We start from the raw sequence: 24,511 nt of genomic DNA, 5'->3' as shown, positions 1-24,511 counted from the left end.
ACTCGGGTTTCACCAGTTTCCTCATTTCCCCTCTCCCCAGCCTGTCTCAGTCAAATCCATCAAATTCAGCACCGCCTTCCTAACCTGCAATCTTCTTCCCGACCTCTCCGCCCCCACCCCAGTCTGACCTATCACCCTCACCTTGTCCTCTTTCCACCTATCACATTTCCGGCGCCCCTCCCCCAAGTCCCTCCTCCCTATCTTTTATCTTAGCCTGCTGGACCAACTTTCCTCATTCCTGAAGAAGGGCTAATGCCCGAAACGTCGATTCTCCTGTTCCCTAGATGCTGCATGACCTGCTGCGCTTTTCCAGCAACACATTTCCATCTCTGATCTCCAGCATCTGTAGACCTCACTTTCTCCTCATGAATTTGACTGGGACAAGCCAAACATAGAACAACCAGAGAATTCCTAGAGGCATGGCACTCATCCACCGACTCAATCAATAAGCACATCGACCTGGACCCAATATACTGGCCACTGCAGCGGACAGCTGGAACTGACAACTGGAAGCAGCAGATTCAAACCACTACAAATGGCGGAGGAAAGATCACAGAAGCGCTTCACAGGAGGCTCCCAAGCACTGAGGATGTCACCTAGACAGGGGACGAAACGTCTGCAACACAAATTCCCAGCTCGGTGAACAGAACCACAACAATGAACACTCGAGCTACAAATCTTCTCACAAACTTTGAATAGAGAAAGTTGGTTAGTTGGGGTATGGGGTGGTGGAAAGGTGGAATGCGGAAATAGTAGAATTAACTAGATCCATCTTTAAAAGAGCTGGTGCAGACTTTATAGGCTGCATCAAAATCACTGCTATCTTTGACAATCCAATTAGCCGTACAAATCTGTAAAATGTGTAAGCATTCTCTAGGCAGAAGCATTTTCTCATTGGAATTAACATCAGTGACCTTTATTGTTCTTGCTGATAGTTCAGTTATTATTCTAGTAAAGGTTTTCCCCTGCATTTGTTCCATTAGTATCTCGGGCTGTGCATGTGTGGAAAGTACAAAGGCATATTTTCATTCCACTTACTACTTTTAGCAATAAGAAAGGGTGTGAGTATCAAGTTGTTTATCTTCTGTTTGTATTCACCTCCAATTTTGCCACAGAAGCAATGTGCTTCAGTGACCCAGTTCAGCTCATGTCATTAACAGGAAAATGTACTGGAGGAGCTATTTCATTGAATGTTAAATTAATCTGGAGTTCCTGCTGAGCTGATGCCTGGCTGGAAGACTGCCCACAGAAACTGATGCTCCAAGCTGTGCAGCTGCCCTTTGAGATTGAAGCATCTGCAATGGACCAATCTGCAACTTCCATTCACACCAGCAAGGTCGCTGCAGGAGCACCATGATGTGGGAAATGGATGCTTCTTGACCACCAGACCAAACACTGCTTTGAATGTATGCAAATAAAGCCCATAGCGACAAATACTTTGCACTCCCCATGCTTGAGGAACACTAATTCCTGTCACCAAACAGGAGCTTGACCCCTATCCTGTTCACTGACACGTGTGGTTTCTCCAGCCACTGAACTCATTGTTGTGCACTGCAGGAAACTGGGGCGGGGAGTGGTGATATCTGTCAGATCTGAGCCATCTTCAGTGCAGGCAGCTACCTGGGATACCCATGTCAGTGACATCACAGGCAATGCAATTGCACTTGCAGGGAGTGTGCCCTCTGCAATTGTGGCATCAGAAAACACAGACTTTCTGTAAATACCTGTATTAATTTCTTGGCAATATGCCTGCTTGGCACCCCTCTTATCCATTTGAGTAAGTCAAACCATAAAAGTAGTTCTGAAAGCCATTCACATTTTTCAAATGGCACTGGGCAATATATCATTCATTTTCTGTAAAAATAAACAAATAGCCAATTTGTTTGAGGAGGTAATGAGCAAGTTAGACCAAGGAGAGCCAAAGGATGTTATCTATCTGGACTTCCAAAAGACCTTTGATAAGGTGCTGCACAGGAGGCTGCTGAGTAAAATAAAGGCCCATGGTATTAAAGACATGGTACTCATGTGGATAGAAGCTTGGCTGTCTGGCAGAAGGCAGAGAGCGGGGATAAAAGTGTCCTCCTCAGGATGGAAAGCAGTGACTATCGGTGGCTAAGAAGTGGCAGATGAAATATAACATAAGAATGTGTGAGGTCATGCACTTTGATAGGAAGAACAGAGGTGTGGACTATTTTCTAAATGGGGAGAAAATTCATAAATCTGAAGTGCAAAGGAACTTGGGAGTTCTAGCCCAGGTTTCTTTTCTGGTAAACTTGCACATTGAGTCAGTAGTTAGGAAGGCAAATACAATGTCATTCATCTTGACAGTATAAAAGCAGGGATGTACTTCTGAGGCTTTATGAAGCTCTGATCAGACCACATTTGGAGTATTGTGAGTAATTTTGGGCTCCATTCCTTAAGAAGGATATATTGGCCCTGGATCTGGTCCAGAGGAGGTTCTTGAGAATAATCCCAGGAATGAAAGGCTTAATGGATGACGAAGATTTGAGGACTCTGGAACTATGCTCGATGAGGTGGATCTGATTCAAACTTGCAAAATACTGAACAGCCTGGGAAGAGAGGACATTGGGAAGATGTTTCCGTTGGCAGGAGATTAGAGTACCCGAGCACACAACCTTTGAGTAAAGGGAACATCCTTTGGAATGGAGATAAGGGGAAATGTCTTTCGCCAGAGTGTGGTGAATCTGTGGAATTCATTGCAAGTGAAGGATGTGGAGGCCGGGTCATTTAGTATAATTAAAACAGAGATAAATAAGTTCTTGATTGCCAAGGGGATCAACGGTTACTGAAGAAAGCAGGAAAACAGGGTTGGAAAACCTATCAGCCATAATTGAATTGCGGAGCAGACTTGATGGGCCAAATGACCTAATTTCTGCTCTTATGACTCTTGGTCTTGTTGCACATCTGCCTGTATAAGAATCCACTTGGGATCAGACTTTACAGTCTGATTTATAGGACCATCTCATGGGAAAATGATGACAATGACCTCTCTCACTTCTCCTAATGGGACACTGGACCAAAATGGCAATGCAGTGGTGTCTTTGTACTGTAAGAGGCAGAGATGTCCTTACCATGTCCAACCAGCAGAAATAGCTTTTCTTAAAAAAACTCAACTCAGAGGTCATATTTAAGGAAGTGTATGCAGCTTCTCTCAAAAAGGGATTTATGCAGCAATGGATTTATGCATTTCGTGTTTAAAAACTTGGAATTGTACCTTGCCAATTATGTTTGAATAATATACTTAAATTTGAGTTGCTCTGTTATTCAGTGTAATACTTTATTCCAATTCTGTATTAGTTCCACTATTTTCTTTTTGCAACACAGAAGCTAATTTGCCTCCATTCTCTTACTATCAATATATTTCACAACAGTCTTGGGAGAATTCATGAACTTGAGACTCCATTGAAATGCATTCAGTTGAATATCCATAATTATTACACTTTCTGCATGAGTACAAAATCCCTTGTGCCTTTGTGAAATGAATCTTTTTTGTGTACAATTTCTTCAATACCTGCACCTTCAAAGCACATTTTGTCGAAAGAAAGTTTTTAAAAAATTTAACTTGTGTCCACCTAAAAATAATGATATTTGTTGATGATCCTAGCGTCAACAAAATTCTAAAAACCTGATAAGAATTATGAAGAAGTGACTCTTAGGTTGCTTGTGAGCATCAACTTTGTCAGTATTAAATCAAATGTTGTTCAGAGACAAGCAAGTGAATGTCCAGTGTGTATACTAATAACAAGCCATGGTACAGAAACTGAGTGGCTTTCAGAGGACAAATCTTCAACAAACTGCAAAATGGGTCACCTCTGAGTGTGTGAGGTCAGAAAACTTCAGTCTTTGTGTTTGACTTAGTGATATTAAAGAGACATTTTGCATTGGAATCAGGTTATCAGGAGGCATGTATTTGTCATTTGACATGTGGTCTCTTTTAATGTCTGCTTGTTTCAGTAGCATTGGTTATCTGTTTTTGAAAAGCAATCTCACAAAAAATGCCTTATTTTGTTTGGTTTTTATATTGGCTTTTATTTACAAAAAGAGGTGACTCATGATGTTAGTTTCTGACAGTGCTAATTGTACAGTTTGGAAATTGTATTTATGGTCACACCAAAGCTGCGCTTATTGTCATCTTGAGGAACGATAAATACAGTGCAAAAATAATTGTTATTTTTGTAACTGAAATGATTTTACTGCTGCTTAGGAATGACTTGAAGCATTTTACAAGATATCACAATATCTGTTTCTTTGCAATGTAGCATAGAGTTGAAGTATTCATAAAGCAGAATGGTACAAAGGGCACATTTTAAACACATTTTATCAGCATTGAGCCTGTTGATTTCATTACTTGTGTAACTGTCCCACGATTGTTAGGGCTACAGCTTCATAATTACAAAACTGGATTTGCTGAGTTTCTCTGGCTTTGTCAAATATCAGCTAAAGTCAGGTTTCTAATTTTTTTTTCATTGTTCTGCAGTAGTTCATTTTTTAAAGACACTTTGGCACTGAAATGGAAACCTTTGGCACTGAGTGAAGCCATTGGACCAGGGTTAATTTAAGCAACTGAAAAGACCTCTCCTTCATCTCTGGATAATAGCCTAATCTCCCCTTTAGAGAGCGATGATGCTTGCCCAGTCCATGTGTGCCAAACGATTTCAAAACATGAAAGACAGTGGTGAAGTGTCAGTGCACTTTAAAAAGAAGGCCCCGATTGATAGTGTCTGAGACATTGATACTAATTGGACTGTGACAGCTGCTATCAGACCTAATTAAATGCAGACAACCACAGCTTAGCCTGGTTTTCTCCCTGAAGCAATTGGTCAAGTTTATAACAAAGCATCCTTATAAACAATTCACAAAAACAAAATTCAGAACACAATGAACAGCAATAATATCAGCATCATAAACTTCTCATTGCCCCCAAAAGCTGATGAAGTGTTCAAAATGAACTCTTGCTACTTGTTGGTAAGGCCCAAAGTATGCAAATAATCTCTGCCCTGAATCTTGGTTGGTTGATAAACTTATTGCAAAGTGTTCTATCCAGTGGTAAAATTGATTAATCAAACAATTTATGCTGCACCCCGGTTTTAACAGTGGATGTCATGTTAGTTGAAACCACGCAGAGTATGGAGATGTCTTTATCAGAAATTAAGATCATTGAACACAGAAGGAAACTGTTTGGTTCATGGTGCCAGAAACAGCTTGTTATAGATGAATTAATCTATGTAATCCCTTGCTTTCCCCATCACTAAGTAATTTGTTTTCTCTTCAGGTATTTGTCTAATTCTCTTCTGAAAGTTACTTTTAAAGCTGCTTCTATCACCAATTCTGGCAACGGATACCATACACAAGGAATCCTGGACAGAAGTAGCTTTAGAAGATACGCAGGTTAAACCAGCACTTCAGTGACTCGCATCTTTTTCTTTTCCCGTAATTTCATGCTGGGCAGCTTTTTTTTTAACTTTCTGGTATTTTAACTAAGTCCAAAACAGACCCTCAAAACTTGCGATTTTGGCTATTTCTAGTAACTGGTGGCATCACGTTTTATTTTTAAAAAGTCTGGAACCTATTGCTTCATACTTGTCAATGCTGAATATTGAGTAAATGGCACTCCACCATTTTTAACTGAGCCAAAATTAAAAATATCCCAGTGAGCTAATGCAACAGCAGCTACAAGAGAATGAACAGGCGTGTGACAGTACAGCAATCCGTATTGAGCAGTTAATTCATTTATTAATGAATCATTGTGTTTGACACACTGGAGAAACTTAGAGATGGGTCTCAAGATATGTTGCTACAATCTTGTCCTCAAGTAGAAGTGCTGATACTTCAAGAACTGCAGTATATCATGAAAATGAGACAAGATAAAAACAAAAGCAGGTAAACTGCTCTTTTCAAAGATTGTTAAGAGTAATGATGATTTGTACACTATAGAGTAACTGCATATTCTCTCCTGTGTTTTAGGTGAACACTGTGAAGTGAGCAGTAGGTCAGGCCGCTGTGCACCTGGAGTCTGCAAGAATGGAGGGACCTGCATTAATCTACTTGTTGGCGGCTTCAGATGTGAATGCCCATCTGGCGAGTATGAGAGGCCATACTGTGAAATGACGACACGTAGCTTTCCTCCACAATCCTTTGTGACTTTCAAGGGTCTACGGCAGCGTTTCCATTTCACTGTCTCCCTCATGTGAGTATAAATTATTGAAGGCAATCTCATGCTATTAAATCTCCCAAGAAATGGGAGCCCAATTCAGTGCTCATTTTGATCCGCAGTGAAGCACAGGAGTCAAGATTGTAAAGCTCCATCAATAGCTTGTGCCGTTATTTTCCAAAATGTGTGAAGTTAATAAAGAAGACTTTCACTCTTGTGATGCAGAACTCTAGGACATAAGTACAGAATTGCACATTAGCACAGAACTCTCACATCAATTAGGAAACTGGAATTTTTGGAAACTGAAACATAGTGGCAAGAATGGATTTTGGAAGTACATGCGCTTTTCTAGCAAAGGGGGGTGTCTTTGTTGACTCCACTTCGTCATGTTGAGGTAGGAGCAGGTCATTTTGCTTTTGGGTCATGTTCTGTCATTCAAAGTGGTAATGGCTGATCTGGAATTTAATTGCATGTAGCCTCCTTTGCCCCTATTACTTGAAACCTTTGCTAATAAAAAATTACTAGTTGCACATTATGTTTAACAGTTAATCTAGCTTCAATTCTTGTTTGCAGAAGAGTTCTAAACTCCTCTAATGCTTTCGTGTAGAAATATTTCTGAACTTTATCTCTGAATGACCTGGGTCTCTTTTCTGGACGATGCCATCAGTCGGAGACTCTCAACCAGCAGAATCATTTTTTCTGGAAAGATCCTATCTATTCCGTGAAATGCCTTAAACTTCAGTCAAACCACCACTTGACCTTATACATTCCAGGGAATGCAAAACAGATATCTATAGAGTCTCCACATAATTTAAACCTATATTCTGATAAAAATAGATTGCCAAGGCCATTCCTAAGGGGTTGTGCTCATAGTATTCCAGGTATTTGTATAATTATAACATCATGTTAAAATCTATTGCCCATTAATTTAAGTCATCAATATCTCTAATTTAATGCTTTCATCTACATTGCTTGCTATTCAAGCTATTGTGTAATTGGTAATTCTGGATATGTGACTTTCTGTTTGCTCCTCTAAGTCATTAATAAGTGCAGTGAAGCTTGAGACCCCAACACAGTTCCCTGCACGTCACCACGAACCTCATTATACCAATTAGAGTACTTGTTCATTGTTCTTACTATTTATCTCTCTCCACTTAGCCCATTTCCTCACCAGGTCAATAATTTGTTATCAATTCCATCAGTTTCAACTTCGGTCAGTGTCTGTTATGAGGATTTTTATCACGTGTCTTGTGCATGTCCTCACAAAACGTCCAGAGAAATTCCCCTGTCCACAACTTTAATCACCCCTTTTTTTAAAAAAAAGCGTCATTCCAGTTCATCGGGCATGACCCACCTTTTTCAAAGAAAGCCAGCTTGGCGCTCTCTGTAAAGAGGATGGCATGGTCAACCATGATAAATGCTGCAGACAGGCTGAGGAGGAAAAGTTTACCGTTATCCCAGATTATAACTTGTCACTTTGGTACGGGCTGTATTGGTACTGTGGCAGACAGAAAAAAAAATCAAAATTGGAGTGAATCAAACATGGAATGGTGGATACGATTTTGGGAGAAGATAACACATTTATGAACTTTGGAGAGGAACTGAAGGTTGGAGATAGGATTGTCATTCACTTGGAAGGAAGATTTGAGGTGTTTTGTTTTTGAGAGGAGGAGTGATGATAACATATTTAAAGGAGAAAGGGGCAACACCTGAATAGAGAGAACTGTAAACTTCACAATATCCACAGGCAGGGGTCCAGCAGGGAAAGCTGGATGATCAGCAACTTCGTTGGAATAGGCTGAAGGAAACAAGAAGTGGGTTTTATGGACAAGAGGTATAAAGAATACTTATTTGGGCCACACATCACAATTTGTCCTGCTGTTCTCATTTTACTACATGTTTCTTATCTTCACTCCTGATCTAATTACTTTACACGTTTTGGCTTTCCCTTTTAGTTGTGGTGTCTAATACAGTTTCTGAAGTATTATTCCATTCTCCTTCCTTTTCAATGTTTTTGAACATGTTATTATCTTATTGCTTCAATTTGTACATAGCTCATTACATTGAAATCCTTAGAGACTCTGGTCTTTAGTTTCCAATCCTTTGTTCCCAGCGTTTTCCAAAAAGAATCTCTTCCTTACTCTTCCCTATCTCATTGATCTGAATATAGATCATCATGAAATGATTCTTCCAAATCTCCAATATCCTATTCAGAGTGTCCTTCATTTTGCCACCTTTTAGGCAGCCTGTTTCATGGGATTCTCAATCCTGATTATAATGAATAGTATCCCTCCTCCAAACTATTGAATTATTTATAACCACCAAGTTACATTTTCCCTTCTTCTCCTTCCGTGCCTTGGACAGCCTCCTGCTGTTAGTATCAACAATCATCATTCCTGCTGCCATAAGACAGTAAGATATAAGAACAGAATTAGGCCATTTGGCCCAGTTTGGTCTGCCGTTCGTTGATGGCTGTAATGTTTAGCAACCCCATTCTCCGATATCCTTTACTAACCATCCATCTATCTTTGTCTTAAATACACTGAATACATTGGCCTCCACAGCCTTCTGTGGCAATAAGTTCCACAGACTAACCACTGTCTGGCTGAAAAAATGCTCCTCATCTCAATTGTAAAGGAGTGTCCCTTCACTCTGAGGCTGTGCCCCCAGGTCCTAGTCTCTCCTCCGAGTGGAAACATATTTTCCACATCCACTTTATCCAGCCCTTTTTGTATCCTATAAACTTCAATCAGACAGTCAGTCAATCCTCTATCCATGCCAGTATCTTGCCCCAACACCATGGGCACTTCTCTTATTTAGCAGCCTCCTGTGCAGCATCTTGTCAAGGTGCTGACCTATTTACCATGCACTTCCAAGTACTCCACAATCTTATCCTTAATAATGGACTCTCAAATCTTAACAGCGACTGAAATCAAGCTAACTGGCCTATAATTTCCCGTCTTCTGTCTCCCTCCTTTCTTTAATAAGGAGTGGTGCTTTGCCATTTTCTACTCCTCTGATTCACTCCCAGACTCCAGTGATTCCTAAAAGATCACCACCAACGCCTCCACAATCCCCTCTGCTATCTCCTTCAGAATCTCTGGGTGTAGTTCATCCGGTCTGGGTGGGTTATTGACCTTCAAACCCTTCAGCTTCTCCTTAGTGATAGTCACTGCACTTGCCTCTGCTTCCAACTCTGTTCACGTTCTGATATGCTACCGGTGTCCTCCAGCAGTTTTTATCCTTGCTTTCACGTTTAACAGTATGCTATACGTGTTGAATAGGATCGGTTTTGACCGAACACTGCACTGTCTTTAACCTGAGCTGCCATCACTTTGTATGCTATTCGTTGCACCAGCCATTTTCTGAACTTGCGGCTCGGGGCAGCACGGTGGCTCAATGGTTAGCATTGCTGCCTCACAGCGCCAGGGACCCAGGTTCAATTCCAGCCACGGGTGACTGTCTGTGTGGAGTTGGCAAATTCTCATCGTGTCTGTGTGGGTTTCACAGTCTAATGATGTGCTGGACAGGTAGAATGGCTGTTCTAAATTGCCCATAGTGTTAGGTGCATTAGTTAGAGGGAAATGGGTCTGGATGGCTTACTTTTCAAAGGGTCAGTGTGGACTTGTTGGGCCGAAGGGCCTGTTTCTACACTATAGGGAATCTCATCTAATCTCACCTCCTGATGCGATAGAGGTCTGGAACAAGCTATTCAGATAGGTTTTTCTCCCCCCTCCTTTTCAGAGTTAGCTATAATTCACACTCCAGCTTGGAGGTTTCTGAGATGGAGACATCGACTAATGGATTTGCTTGCGACAGTCTCACAGTCAATGAACTCCCACACGCTGGATTTCAGGCACACAACCAGTTCATCATATCTTGTCTAGATATCACAAGTATACATTATTCATTTGTTGTAAGTTTTTCATTTTTTTTGTACAGTTAAACATTAAACACTAAAGCACTTCACAACAATTTGAATAGTTAATGCCTCACACTCACACGAACCAGAATAAGTACTGGAGCCAAAAGTAGGTGTACCTATCCCTTCTGCACAAACTTACTAACGTGTACACACCCTATTTCACAGTACATTCCAGTTATGACCTCTTGGGCATCAGGTAGAGGCTGTTTACTTTTAATGACCTTTTTCAGTTACAGCTAAATTATAATTGCTCAGTCAGCTTCCCATCTTCCCTATAATTGGTCTTTCTTCAGGCCATCACTCTCAGTTGACAGATAGTTAACCTCCACTGACAGGTACCTTCTGCGAGCTAACTTGTAGTTCCATTTGAAGATCAAAATTAAATTCAAGTTTTAAATTGAATTTCAGTTTGCAACTACTTAGAATTTTGTGGGAGTGAGTATTATATAGAATATGTCCAATATTGCCATGTATCCAAGTTTGCTGTTGATACAAAGTTAGGTGGAAACGTAAGTTGTGGGAAGGAGACAAAAAGGCTGCAAAGGGAGGAGTGAGCAAGAACATGGAAGATGGAATATAATGTGGGCAACTGTGGAGTTATCTACTTTGGAAGGAGAAGTGGAATATTTTTGAATGGTGGGGAGACAGAATTTTGGTATTCAGAGGGAACTGGGTGTTCTTGTAACATGAACAGGTAGTTATAGCAAGCAATTGGAAAAACAAATGGTATGTTTGCCTTTGGAACAAAGGAATTGAAATGTAAAAACAGTCAAAATGTTTTACTATATGGTTGTAATGCCTTGGAGAAATGACACTTTTACGATTGTGAACAGTTTAAGTTTACCGAAGAAAGGTATCCACCTACAGAGGAAGTGTTCATCAGATTGCTTCTTGGGATGAGGAGATGTGGAGTCGATATTCCCTAGAATTTAAAAGAAAGAAAAGCAATCTAATTAAAACATGTAAAATTCAGAAGGGACTGGGTGCTGAGAGGATATTTCCCTGGCTGGGAATAAAGAATCAGATGTCACAAACTCAGAATGTGGGGTCAGCCATTTAGGGCTGGGATGTAAAGAAATGCGTTCAGTTAAAGGGTCATGAATTTCTGGGATTCTCTACCTTGAAGATTGTACAAAGTTAAAAATCACACAACACCAGGTTATAGTCCAACAGGTTTAATTGGAAGCACTAGCTTTCAGAGTGTTGCTCCTTCATCAGTTGGTTGTTGCTCCGAAAGCTGGTGCTTCCAATTAAACCTGTTGGACTATAACCTGGTGTGTGATTTTTAACATTATACACCCCAGTCCAACACCGGCATCTTTAAATCTCGAGGATTGTATTGCTTAGTTATTAAATACTTTCAGGATGAAGAAGAATGACTTATTAGATTGAAAGAAATTAAAGGATTTGAGAATAATGCAGGCAAATGGGAGTTGTGGTAAAAACTCACCAGTGATCCAGTAAAATTGTAGAGCAAGTGAAAAGGGCAAAGTAGCCAACTCCCGTTTAAGCTGTTCTCTCTGTAACCTCCTCCAGTTCTTCAGCCCTCTGAATGCACACCTCCAATTCCAACCGCCTTTATATTTTTGTTTGTTATTGCTCCAGTTGCCTAACTTGGGGAATCCCCTCTAAATCCCTTTCTTCCTTTGGCATGCTCCTTGACACCTAATTGACCAAACCTTTACTCTGTTGTCCATTTACATGACTCAGTGTAAAAAATTGATAATTGTGCCTTTGAAGTGCTATGGGACATTCTTTATGTTAGAATGTTAAAGAAATGAAATTTCTATTGCTTAGTACATTATTTACCACTAGCCAAGGGTAAAATAGAGAACTGCCTGAGAATTCACCCCAGGGTGATTCTTGAGGAATTATGCAACAAACACAGTCATTTGGAAAACACCATCGCCTGCAGCAAAGTGAAGGAAAGCCATTTCAGATTCTCCACTGACATTGTAAACATTTCGTCCCCTGTCTAGGTGACATCCTCAGTGCTTGGGAGCCTCCTGTGAAGCGCTTCTGTGGTGTTTCCTCCGGCATTTATAGTGGCCTGTCCCTGCCGCTTCCGGTTGTCAGGTTCAGCTGTCCGCTGTAGTGGCCGGTATATTGGGTCCAGATCGATGTGTTTGTTGATGGAGTTGGTGGACGAGTGCCATGCTTCTAGGAATTCCCTGGCTGTTCTTTGTTTGGCTTGCCCTATAATGGTAGTGTTGTCCCAGTCGAATTCATGTTGCTTGTCGTCTGCGTGTGTGACTACTAAGGATAGCTGGTCGTGGCGTTTCGTGGCTAGTTGATGTTCTGGAATGCGGATCGTTAGCTGTCTTCCTGTTTGTCCTATATAGTGTTTTGTGCAGTCCTTGCATGGGATTTTGTATACTACATTAGTTTTGCTCATGCTGGGTATCGGGTCCTTCGTTCTGGTGAGTTGTTGTCTGAGGGTGGCTGTTGGTTTGTGTGCTGTTATAAGTCCTAGTGGTCGCAGTAGTCTGGCTGTCAGTTCTGAAATGCTCCTGATGTATGGTAGTGTGGCTAGTCCTTTGGGTTGCGGCATGTCCTCGTTCCGTTGTCTTTCTCTTAGGCATCTGTTGATGAAATTGCGCGGGTATCCGTTTTTGGCGAATACCTTGTACAGATGTTCCACTATAAATGCCGGAGGAAACACCACAGAAGCGCTTCACAGGAGGCTCCCAAGCACTGAGGATGTCACCAAGACAGGGGGCGAAATGTTTGCAACAAAAGTTTCCAGCTCGGCGAACAGAACCACAACAACGAGCACCCAGCTACAAATCTTCACCCAAAGTTTGAACTAACATTGTTGTATTGCAGCCTGCCTTAACTGCACAAGTTTAACTTCCTCTTACCATACTGGGGGCAGTTATGTTCAGAATGACTCTCCTGCACACATTCTGGCCATGCTCTGTCATCCAAATGGCCATCTGAGAGATGACTGGAGTGATCTGAAAAAGGACAGTGGTCTGTATTTGCTGTACCTGAGGGTGGTGCTCCATGAATGAGCAGACAAGTATGTTCTCCTAAGCAGGCCAGAACCCAGTTGTAACGTTGCCTACAAGAGATAGATGTGGAACTTCTGCCATCAACGGCAATACTTTTCTTCTTTGGGAGAAGAAAAACATTTAGTAGAATGGGGAATGTTCTTGGAGAGCCACAAAACCAAACATATCCTATTAGTGTAGAAAACTTCCCGCTGAGCTGCACCAACTCCAACAACACAATCATCAATATTCATGATCTTTCCCCACTGTCCCACAACTCTACATAAACATGGAACCCAGGACAAAATATGCCACTTTAAAGTCATGACATTATTTGCTCCAAGTAGTGTATTTTTCTACAATTAATGCATAGGTTCAGTAGACATTGAATTCACAAGGTATGGGAATGTTTACTTTCATGAAGTGTTTACGTATTCAGTGATTTTATAAAACATCCACAATGGATAAAGAATAGAGCTGGGAAAAGCACAGCAGGTCAAGCAGCATCAGAGGAGAAGGGGATTCAATGCTTCAGATTGGAAACTTTCATCAGGACTCTAGGTTCCGACCTGAAACGTCGACTCCCCTTCTCCTCTGATGCTGCTTGACCCGCTGTACATTTTCCAGCTCCAGCATCTGCAGTTCTCACTGTCTCCAAGTTATAAACTATCCATGCAATTATGCCCTTAGCTATACAATGATTTCTTGATGAATGCAGCAGTGGTACTCGTGTGTACTTCAGTGTTATAAAAGTGTGCATCATTGAGTTTCCAATAAAAATTGCTTTAAAAAATTAGCTGGTCAAATGCAGCAAGCAATGTGCCTGTGACATTTCGATTATCTGTAGTTGTGAGTAATGTATCCAGCTAGTAGTGACAGCATAGAAAATAAGCCCTGGAATGTAAATTGCTAAGTTGTGCTCTTACAATGTGAAGCACACTGAAAACCTCTCCGATTGTGACTTGGATTGTTAATCATATGTTCCTGTGCTTTCATTCTATTAATCACTTGTATTTGGAAATCAGAGATTGTAACCTGTAGTTAGCGTATTCTTCCTGTGCTGAGACATTTGTGCGAGTATCTGATTTGTTCCTTTTTATGGTAAATTTGTATTTCAATCAATCTGCTCTCTGAATTCATTGGTAGGATTGATTTTAATTTATGCACTGTGGCACCTTTCCAGGGAGTTATAAAGTAGACTGGATATTGGAGAATGCCTCTCATTTTTTTTTCACAAAGAAGTCTTTGGCTCTACTTTGCGTGAGTGCTACTTTGTGCATGTTAATGAAGTGGGGCAGCTTTTTATATAATGGACAGCATGCTAAATTCCGAATACCCATTTGTTTCAGCTTGTCTGAGCTCTGGTACACTTAACAAAGTCTATTGATATCACCATGGAGATAATGCTTGGTACCCCAGGGACTCAAAGATAGCACAAAAACTTACCACCAGCTTGTGTTTTTAGGAATGATGAGAAATCCAAATAATACTGTGATTTGATTTAGTGGGACAAAAATCATAAACGGAATATTATGACATAATCATTTGGCAAGTTACCAAGTTTACAACTGAGTATCTGGTCACACTCTTATTGTCTTCTGTTTTTATCCTAGCAATGATAGTTTTTTTTTAAAAAGTGTACTCATCGTGTTGAAAATGGGGACACCAGGTAGACACCTCTGGAGGTGTGGCTGCCATCCTTAAACTCCAAAGTGAAAAATGTGAAGAAAATTGTGCAAATCTCGAGTTCTCCATGTTTGCATACAAAATTGTTGTACTTAGCAGCACTTATGCTGAGAAAGCAAAACAAAATCTTCCTGTGAAGAGATTTTTTTTTTTTACAAGTGGATAAAAAAATTCCAATATACCCTCAGGATTAAAATCCCCTTTTAGCACCCTTCCACAGTCAGCTAAAGCATTAATGAAATTACAGGTTTTCCTAGTTGTACCTAGTTCAGTGCTTTGCAATAAGTTATCTGAAGTGTTAAGCAAACAATTCTAAGACAATATATGCTCTTAGGTGTCTACTATCATTCAGGAAACTTTTATAAATATGCTAGGAAAGATGCTTAGTTGTTTGCTCTTTTTGCATTTTTACAAGTTTAGTTATAGTTCAAGTTCTAGATTTTCATTTTAAGTGAGGTGTTCCTGAGAAGAATATTGCTGTACATTTACATGACTAATTGCTGCTTTGTACAAAGTGATCCAAGTATAAGGTGATTGCCCCCAATATTCCAGTCAAACCTCAAAAAAATCTTAGCCTTCATTGAGATAATTAACATATTTTGCCTCTCTGTCTTTTCACATCAATCCATTCATTCACATCCATTATTGTTCTGCTCTGCTGTTATTTTTGAACTGCACTCTCCCTCTCAGTCTAGTTTGGGCTTTTACATTTGGTTTAAAAATCCCAGACATAGGCAACAATATTAGCCTATGATCTACTGCACTAAATCATAGGAAATGATCTACTGCACTAATTTAGTCTCCGTACTTGGTCAGTAATATTGGCTGAGATTTGCAGTGATAATAATGCCAAAACTGTCAAAAATCAAGCAAGATGTGCTCTGACAATATTCTGAATGAGCTCATTAACGTGATCAGTAATAAGTATCTAAGAAATGTTGAACATAATTGTGGATAGTTGCTATTCAAGCTGGAGACAATCTGCTACCTATGAGTTAATGTGTAAACTGTTGGATTACAGGACCACACGATGATTAGGTAAACAAGCTATGATTTGCATGTGGGATTGATGGAGCATTGGGTAGGAGTCTCTTCAACTCAAGCCAGAAGTGTTAAGGATCTCAGCTTTAAACTGGTCACTAATACATCTATTTAACCTGCATTAGCAGCAACCTTTTAAAGCTTTAAAACTACTGCACTGCTTTTAAGTTAAATAATCCTCTGGAGCCAAAGGGTTAATCTTTCTACTTGGCCTACACTCAGTATTGATGAGTGGCACAAAATTGAAGGATTTTTTGTTAGACTGATAGTTCGATCCCTTGAAGGCACACAACCTACACAGTATGACTCTCATGGCAGTATTAATGAGAATAAGGCTTCATGAGGTAAAGCCATCTCTTGCATTCCAGAAACACTTCTGCAACTTGCACGATGGCCATATACACTGTGCCTGTTGGTGCATGCTTACTGGTGGCCTCCATCACATGACCAGACTTGGCCAGCTTGCAGTGCTTCTTCATAATTTTAATAAACCTGCCTTGCAAATGAAGCTTTCAGCTACAACAGGTTCAGTCAGCTCTACAATTACTGATCAGTGAATAGGTATCTGATTCCCGCCCTCCCTCCCTAGCCTAAAGGCACAAAAACTACTTATAATGTCTTTACTGCCATCCTGGAGATCAAATTGGCTCAACACAGGATTTCGTGCACGAGGCTTTCCCAGTCTGCGTAGCTCGGTTCCACATCAAACAGCACATTTTTAAATTGAGCCAATTAAGATGATAGAAACACAATTTTATTTTGTGGCAAACATTACAATGTGGGTTTACAGAAGTAGTGGCGCTTCATTCTGTGTTGAATTTCATCTCATGACCCATCTAGTTTGATTCTTCTGGTTAGAAGTGGCAATTACAGTCATTTGCCACCTTGTTCGTATTTATTTTACATTAATACCTCAGAAATGCAGACTAGCATTGAATTCAACACAACCTGTCCCTGTGCAAGTTACCTGGGGACAGTCGAATCATGTTCCTTTTTACAACAGTCAATGTGTCATGCTCTGAGAGTGAAATGTGCAGCAGCACTGCGAGAAACTTTGTGACAGCTCTTGTGAGAGGGTAAGTACTTTAGGCAAGAGTGTGGTTAGGGTGCCAGGAAAGTGATGGAATGCTTAAGCTGAGGATGGATAGGGGTATGTCAGTGGCTGGGGACCAGATGCAATCTAAAATGACTAACTGGGTAGAAGAGCAAGCACATAATAGCTCATAGTGTACTCATTAAAATGCCAGTATTAAATTAATAATTTTGAAAACCTGCACCTTTTTTTAAAGCAAACCCACTGATGTTAACTTCAATTGATACTTAACTAACAGATTTCACCCAAAGTCTGGATAATTTTAAAACAACCGAAAAAATTGAGAACAGTACATGCCCAATAATGGCTGGATAGAAACATTAAAATGTTCACCCCAGAGCACTACAAATATGTTGAAGAGTGCATAATTTTCCAAATGTCTTTCTAACGTTGACCGACCGATATCGGTTCACAGGGATGCATACAAGATATGCTGTTCAGAAAAGCAAGTAATTGCCAAGCAGTAGTCAATACAGAGTTGTTACTGCCCTCCTTAAAGGAGCTGATTTGCTTAGACGTGGAACAGAAGAGGCATGAACTTCAGTTTTGAGTGGATCAGCTGAGTGGCAGGTTTTATGTCAATACCAATTTTAATGTTGGCCAAGAAGTCAGTTTCAGCAAAGGATATTGCTGACAATATTTACATTTCCAATAAAATCATGATAAAGCAAGATATGTCAAGGAAATAAACATCCGCATGGTTATCATGTCAAACCAGCCCCACACAGCTTTGAGTAATTATGGTGTACCACTTCAAGAACACAGTGGGCAGACTTTTGCAGTCAATGGCAAAGCAAAGATGCTCATCATTGATGTTGAAGAAAGCTGTCTACAAAGATCAAATAACCTCTTTAATATGCTTTTTACCTTTCCTTATGCTGTCACAGAGTTCTCTAGACTTCCATCAGAAATTACACCATCAAGCAGGCAAAGGAATCAACCAGCTGATGTATTCTCACAATGCAAAACCAGAAAGCTAGGAACTAGCAAACCACTTCTGAATGACTCCGTATCACCATCATGGGGGTTACCATTCACTAGAAACTAAACTTGATCAGCTGTGTAAATATTGTGGCTACAAGAGAAAATTAGAAGCTCAGAATTCTGTGGTGAGCAACTGACCACCAGTCTCCCTAACACCCATCCACCATCTACATGTTATGAGTGTGATAGACTACTCCCCGCTTGCCTGGATGAGTGCAGCTCCAATAATGTTTAAGAAGCTCAACAACATCCAGGGCAAAGCAGCCCATTTGATTGGCCCCCAAATGGGCAGCACAGTGGCTCAGTGTTTAACACTGCTGCCTCACAGCGCTAGGGATCCAGGTTAGATTCCTGCCTCGAGCCACTGTCTGTGTGGAGTTTGCACATTCTCCCCGTGTCTGCTTGCATTTCCTCTGGGTGCTCCAGTTTCCTCCCACAGTCCAAAGATGTGCAGGTCAGGTGAATTGGCCATGCTAAATTGCCCATAGTATTAGGTGCATTAGTCAGGGGTAAATACAGGGTAGGAGAATTGGTCTGTTTCCATGCTGTAGGGATTCTAATTCTAATTCTAATGCCTTCATCATTCACTCTCTCCACCATCAACACACAGGAATAGAATCCACAGGATGTACTACAGCAACTCACCAAGGCTCTTCCAATGGTATCTCCAAAGCCTGCAATCACTGCTATCTAGAAGGACAAGGGTAGCAGATACATGGGAACTCAATCAGCTGTACCTTCATTGTCACTGGTTCATAATCCTGGATCTGTTTCCTGAACAGACTGATTGATTGTACACCTACAAAACACAAACTGTACTGATTCAACAATGCAGCTCACCATCTCTTCTCAATGGCAGTTAGCAGCAGACAATAAATGCTGGTGCAGCCAGCAATGCCCACATCCCATTGAATAAATTAGTAAATAAGAAGTCAATACCTCTGAAATCCTTCACTGTTTGTTGTGTCTGGAAAATTCAAAAAACTATGTTCCTGAGTTTTTCTTTCCCCTAACCATTAAGTGTTAGAATGTTGGTATTATTAGTGGATTGACCATGGCATTGCCCACGGATAATCCCATTTTTGAAATAGTGGTATTCACAGGTTCCTGGATTCCTCTCCACCTAAGGTGGTTTAAGAATGCAATTTATCATGTCACTGGTTAGGATTAAACCATTTCTCACTTTAATGGTTTTAAAAGTTATGCAGCAGGCCTTGCACATAGTGCAGGCAATATCACCTACCAATTACCAAAATGTTGTTTGGGATGCAAGCTTCTTTCTTATTCTGTACCAAAAGCCTTTGTTTTCTGATGCTTGCATTGTAAGTTGTCCTTTATTTGCAATATTTGCCAAAAATTATTTGATTGATTTGTTATTTTTCTTTTCTCCCTGTTTAATTATGTGTAGAAATAAAAGGTGTTCTTCTACTTTATTAACAGATGTAGCTCTGTTCTTCTTGCTGAAACTGTTATCAGTAAAGGATTGGGCAGAACTTTTTTTGTGAAATCTTCAAGCATGAAGAATGTCAAATGGGAGGTGGGGGAGATTAGATTGGGGCCTGGACTTCGAAATATAAAAAGGTCTTTTTTTCTAAGTGCAAGATCTACTCTTTTAAGAAGCCAATGTAAGGTAGAGCTGCCCCATTAAGTTTGTTGAGGTGAGTGCTGAAATCTGGCAGTCTAAATTGGCACTGTATAGGCAGCGTTTCTGTTTGGGCTCCTCTCCAGTTATCAAAGGGATCAGTTTCATGGTCACATCTGCTGACCCAGTGAATTTACCAGGGTCAGTGCTGGCAGTCACAAGCAGATGCATCTATGGCCTTTGCAATTGTAAGGGCGTAACAGTGGTGTCCATCCCATTACCTCCATTAGAGTGGTCGAGAGAAACCAGTTGTAGATTATCAGAACAGTCGAAATCCATTGGTGGAGCAGATTTGATGGTTTGAAATGCCTATTTTTTTTGCTCCTAAATCTTCTCATCTTATGCCACTATAGTGGTGGCAGGTTGGTTTGACCATTCTGAAGCAAACTGCCTTCTGGAACCTTCACTCAGTGCAAGAATTGCATTTCTTCAGCCTGATGGCTGATTTATTATTTCTCCTCTGAAAGGATTGGAGATTATTAACGTACCCAATAGGCCTCACATTCATGAGCATGATTTCTCCTGGAGTCAATGAAGGCTGTAAGGGACTTGGTTTTCTAGGGGCCTGGAACAGCCGGTACATTCTCTGTTGATATAAAGGTTGGGTGAAAGACCCACCTCCGAAATTAAAGTAGAATTTGTGTAAATTGATGGAATCATTGTGTAACTAATCTGCTCCAAATTCTTAGTAATTGATGGGTTAGAAATGTATTCAAATGTACCTCGATGAACACATGGATTTACAGTTCCTTTCTAAACCTCAGATCCTGTATTCAATTATGAGAGGCTGAGACACACAGCTATTGCTTAGTGTATAATAGAGTAGGTTTCCTTATACCAACTCCTGCATACCTTGTTAATTGGCTATATGTCTTCTCATTTCCCTCTCTACTGCAGGTTTGCAACACAGGAGAGAAATGCCTTGCTTCTTTATAACGGCCGTTTTAATGAAAAACATGATTTTATTGCTCTGGAGATCATTGAAGAACAAATCCAACTGACTTTCTCAGCAGGTAATTAAAAAAAATTAATCTACTTTTGTAATCAGCCTGTCCAGACATTATATTACACACCTCTGGAGCAGGTGGGACTTGAACCCAGGTCACTCAGTCCAGGAATAGAGACCCTACCACTGAACCACAAAAGAGCTAAAGCCTACTGCATCGGTATTCCCAGACAGTCTCCCATCCAAGTACTAATCCATTCTCAGCAGGTAAAGCTGCACTGTTATCGCTTTCGTCTGCTTAAATGTAAAATAAATTGTTAGAAATTCCTGTTGGTCATAGTAGACAACTTATCAGTATGTGTTTCACTGTTTAGTTAATGCCTAACTCACCACAGAGGATCAGATTGTAACTCAAACTTTATGTTTTTTAGATAACATAAAAGTAAAAGTTAGAGCTAGATCCAGCACACTTGGTAGATGATGAGCTACTGTGGAAATAGCCCCCATGAAGAGCAGCTTTATATTGTTTTCCCAAACATTGTGATTTAGATCTTTTACACTTGATATTTTCACACAAACTTTGACGAAATACAATCTGAATGAAAATACAAGAATCCCAAAGCATTTTATTCTTATATAAGAAGCAAGTGGGTAACTAAAGAAAGGATTGACCCACTAAAGGATAATGAAGGAAGGCTGTGTGTCGAATTTGAGAGAATGGGTGTGATTCTGAATGATTACTTTGCATCAGTATTCACTGAGGAGAGGAACATGATGGATGTTGAGATTAGAGATAGAAGTTTGATTAGTCTGGATCACGTTGACGTAAGTAGGGAAGATGTGTTGGGTATGCTAGTGGTTATTAAGGTGGACCAATCCCCAGGACCAGATGGGATCTATCCCAGGTTGCTGAGAGAGGCGAGAGAGGAAATAGCTGGGGCCCTGACAGATATCTTTGTGGCATCCTTAAATACAGGTGAAGTGCTGGAGAACTGAGGGTTGCTCATGTTGTCCCCCTGTACAAGAAGGGTAGTAGGGATATTCCGGGTAACTTCAGACCAGTGAGCCTGACGTCGGTGGTGGGAAAGTTGCTGGAGAAGGTACTGAGGGATAGGATCTATTTATATTTAGAAAAGAATGGGCTTATCAGTGAGAGGCAACATGGTTTTGAGCAGGGGAGATCATGCCTTACCAACTTAATACAGTTCTTCGAGGAAGTTGATAGATGAAGGAAGGGTTGTTGATGTCATATACATGGACTTTAGTAAGGCGTTTGATAAGGTTCCCATGGTAGACTAATGGAGAAAGTGAAGTCACATGGTGACCAAAGAATTGGTTGAGCAGAAGGAAATGGAGAGTAGTAGTTGAAGGGAGTTTCTCGAAATGGAGAAAGGTGACCAGTGGTGTTCCACAGGGGATAGTATTGGGGCCACTGTTGTTTGTAATATACATAAATGATCTGGAAGAGGGCACTGTTGGTATGATCAGCAAGTTTGTAGATGACACAAAGATTGGTGGAGTAGCAGAAAGCATAAGGGACTGTCAGAGAATACAGGAGGATATAGATAGACTGGAGAGTTGGGCGGAAAAGTGGCAGATGGATTTCAATCCAGACAAATGTGAGGTGATGCATTTAGGCAAGACTAATTCTAGCGCAAATTATACAATGAACGGAAGAGCCTTGGGAAAAGTTGATGGGCAGAGAGATCTGGGAGTGGAGGTCCATTGTACCCTGAAGGTTGCTGCACAGGTGGATAGAGTGGTCAAGAAGACATATAGTATGCTTGCTATCATTGGACGGGGTATTGAGTATAAGAGCTGGCAAGTCATGTTAAAATTGTACAAGGCATTGGTTTGGCCGCATTTAGAATACTGTGTACAGTTTTCTTGTAGATTAGATTACAGTGTGGAAACAGGCCCTTCGGCCCAACAAGTCCACACCGACCCGCCGAAGCGAAACCCACCCATACCCCTACATTTACCCCTTACCTAACACTATGGGCAATTTAGTATGGCCAATTCACCTGACCCTGCACATCTTTGGACTGTGGGAGGAAACCGGAGCACCCGGAGGAAACCCACGCAGACACGGGGAGAACGTGCAAACTCCACACAGTCAGTCGCCTGAGGCGGGAATTGAACCCGGATCTCTGGCGCTGTGAGGCAGCAGTGCTAACCACTGTGCCACCGTGCCGCCCACATGTTCTGGGTGCCACATTACCAAAAGGATGTGGACGCTTTGGAGAAGGTGCAGAGAAGGTTTATGAGGATGTTGCCTGGTATGGAAGGTACCAGGCAAGAGAAGTTGAGTCGGTTAGTTTATTTTCACTAGAAAAAAGGAGATTGAGGGGGCCCTGATTGAGGTCTACAAAATCATGAAGGGTATAGACAGGGTGGATAGAGTCAAGCTTTTTCCCAGGGTGAAGGATTCAATAACGAGAGGTTGTGCTTTCAAGGTGAGAGGTGAAAAGTTTAAGGGCGATACATGCGGCAAGTACTTCACACAGAGGGTGGTGGGCATTTGGAATGCATTGCCAGCAGAGATGGTAGAGGCAGGCACGGTAGATTCATTTAAGATGCATCTGAATAAATGCATGAGTAGATGGGGAGTGGAGGGATTCAGTAGAGGGAATTGACCGACAGGTTTAGACAATACATTTGGATCGGTTCAGGCTTAAAGGACCGAAGGGCCTGTTCCTGGGGTGTAAATTTTCTTTGTTTTTTAATCAGGGATCTGTTCTTGAATAGTTACACATTTGTCTGGGAGGGAAAGTAAGCTTTAACGAAATGTAATCAATAGTCATCTTTGCAACATGTACAAAAGGTGCCTTAAGTTTTGCTATTCATTGGCTAAAGCTTACATAGTTAAGAATTGCATGCAGGCTTAAGTGAAGGGCCTCGTGTTGATCATTTCGAGAGCCCGATAACAGATATGCCGTGTGTAATCATAGGTCCGTTTGTGCTTTGATTTGTACCAATGTTTACAATTTAAATAATCTTTACCATTTGTTTTTACTTAATTGCACCACTTGCAAGCCTTTTGCAGCTACTGAGTGGGAATATCCAAACTTAATGCTGCATTAGTCATCTTTCTTAAAAATACAATGCTGCATAATTTCCTTAATTTGAACTTCTACAGCATTTGTCAATGTCCAACCTGGCAAATCTGCCTGTTTCTTAGATGCTTCAAGCAGGTTGAGTGTTTAACTAGCTGTTGAGTTGCAAGGCCTGAGTTTTGCCCATTTGCAGCCAAGTTTCATTTTCAGAGGGACAAAATGTGAAATGTACTTTCTCTGTTCACAGAGCAATATTCCGAGGGACATAGAATGTCTGCAGCTTAGAAAATCCCACTTCTCCAATGAAAGGATTGTGTTTGTGTGACTATGAAATATGGAAGCAGAAAATAGTAGGAAAGGAAAGACACATGAGGACCACTTTGAGGAAAAATAATAAAAATTCCATAGAGTGACCATTTATGGAGTAATAATTCAATGATTTGTGAGAAACTGGCCAGATTGGGAGGGGATTCAAAAGCACGATGATAAACAATTTTAATGATCTTTTGAAAGAAGTAAGAAATAAAGGCCAGTATTTTGGGAATGTTTTAGAGAGAGGGGATAATAGAAAATAGCTTAACCCTCTAATATAATGAAGTAGAAGTGTAAAATAAAACTTTGGTTGCATTATTCTGCACTGAAATGAGTAAATACTGAAGTTCAGTTTCACATCAACTGTCAAATCTTGTGTAGGCATACCGTAGAGGTGCTAAAACATTGCTCACCCGATAAAGAATGCAGATTATGCAATCTAGAAATAAAAGATTTTCTAACAATTATCTGTGTTAGTAACGTAATCACCATCTTTTCACCATTTCATTGATGCAATTTGACTTATTTTCATTTAACTTCACCTTCTTTCAATAATTAACAAATAACCCAACAAGGTGTGATGTATAAATCCACTAAACTTCCACAAAAAAAGTAGATTTTCATGTCTTAACCAAATGGGGTTCAATGCTTATTTTGCTCT

General features: G+C 40.6%; 1 protein-coding gene across 3 annotated transcripts in view; it reads left to right on the top strand.

The window, feature by feature from the left end:
* Positions 1-24,511, top strand: part of celsr1a (cadherin EGF LAG seven-pass G-type receptor 1a) — a 311,160-nt gene that overhangs the window by 172,926 nt on the left and 113,723 nt on the right. For all 3 annotated transcript variants that reach the window (XM_043713697.1, XM_043713696.1, XM_043713695.1), the window contains exons 4-5: positions 5,986-6,208; positions 20,434-20,549. In XM_043713697.1, the coding sequence (XP_043569632.1) occupies positions 5,986-6,208; positions 20,434-20,549 (339 nt within the window). The remainder of the gene's footprint in view (positions 1-5,985; positions 6,209-20,433; positions 20,550-24,511) is intronic.

The sequence above is a fragment of the Chiloscyllium plagiosum genome, chromosome 23 (genome assembly GCF_004010195.1).
Source record: "Chiloscyllium plagiosum isolate BGI_BamShark_2017 chromosome 23, ASM401019v2, whole genome shotgun sequence".
Taxonomy (NCBI): domain Eukaryota; kingdom Metazoa; phylum Chordata; class Chondrichthyes; order Orectolobiformes; family Hemiscylliidae; genus Chiloscyllium; species Chiloscyllium plagiosum.
Note: the sequence above shows the minus strand (reverse complement) of the source record. Positions and strands in the feature narration are given on the sequence as shown.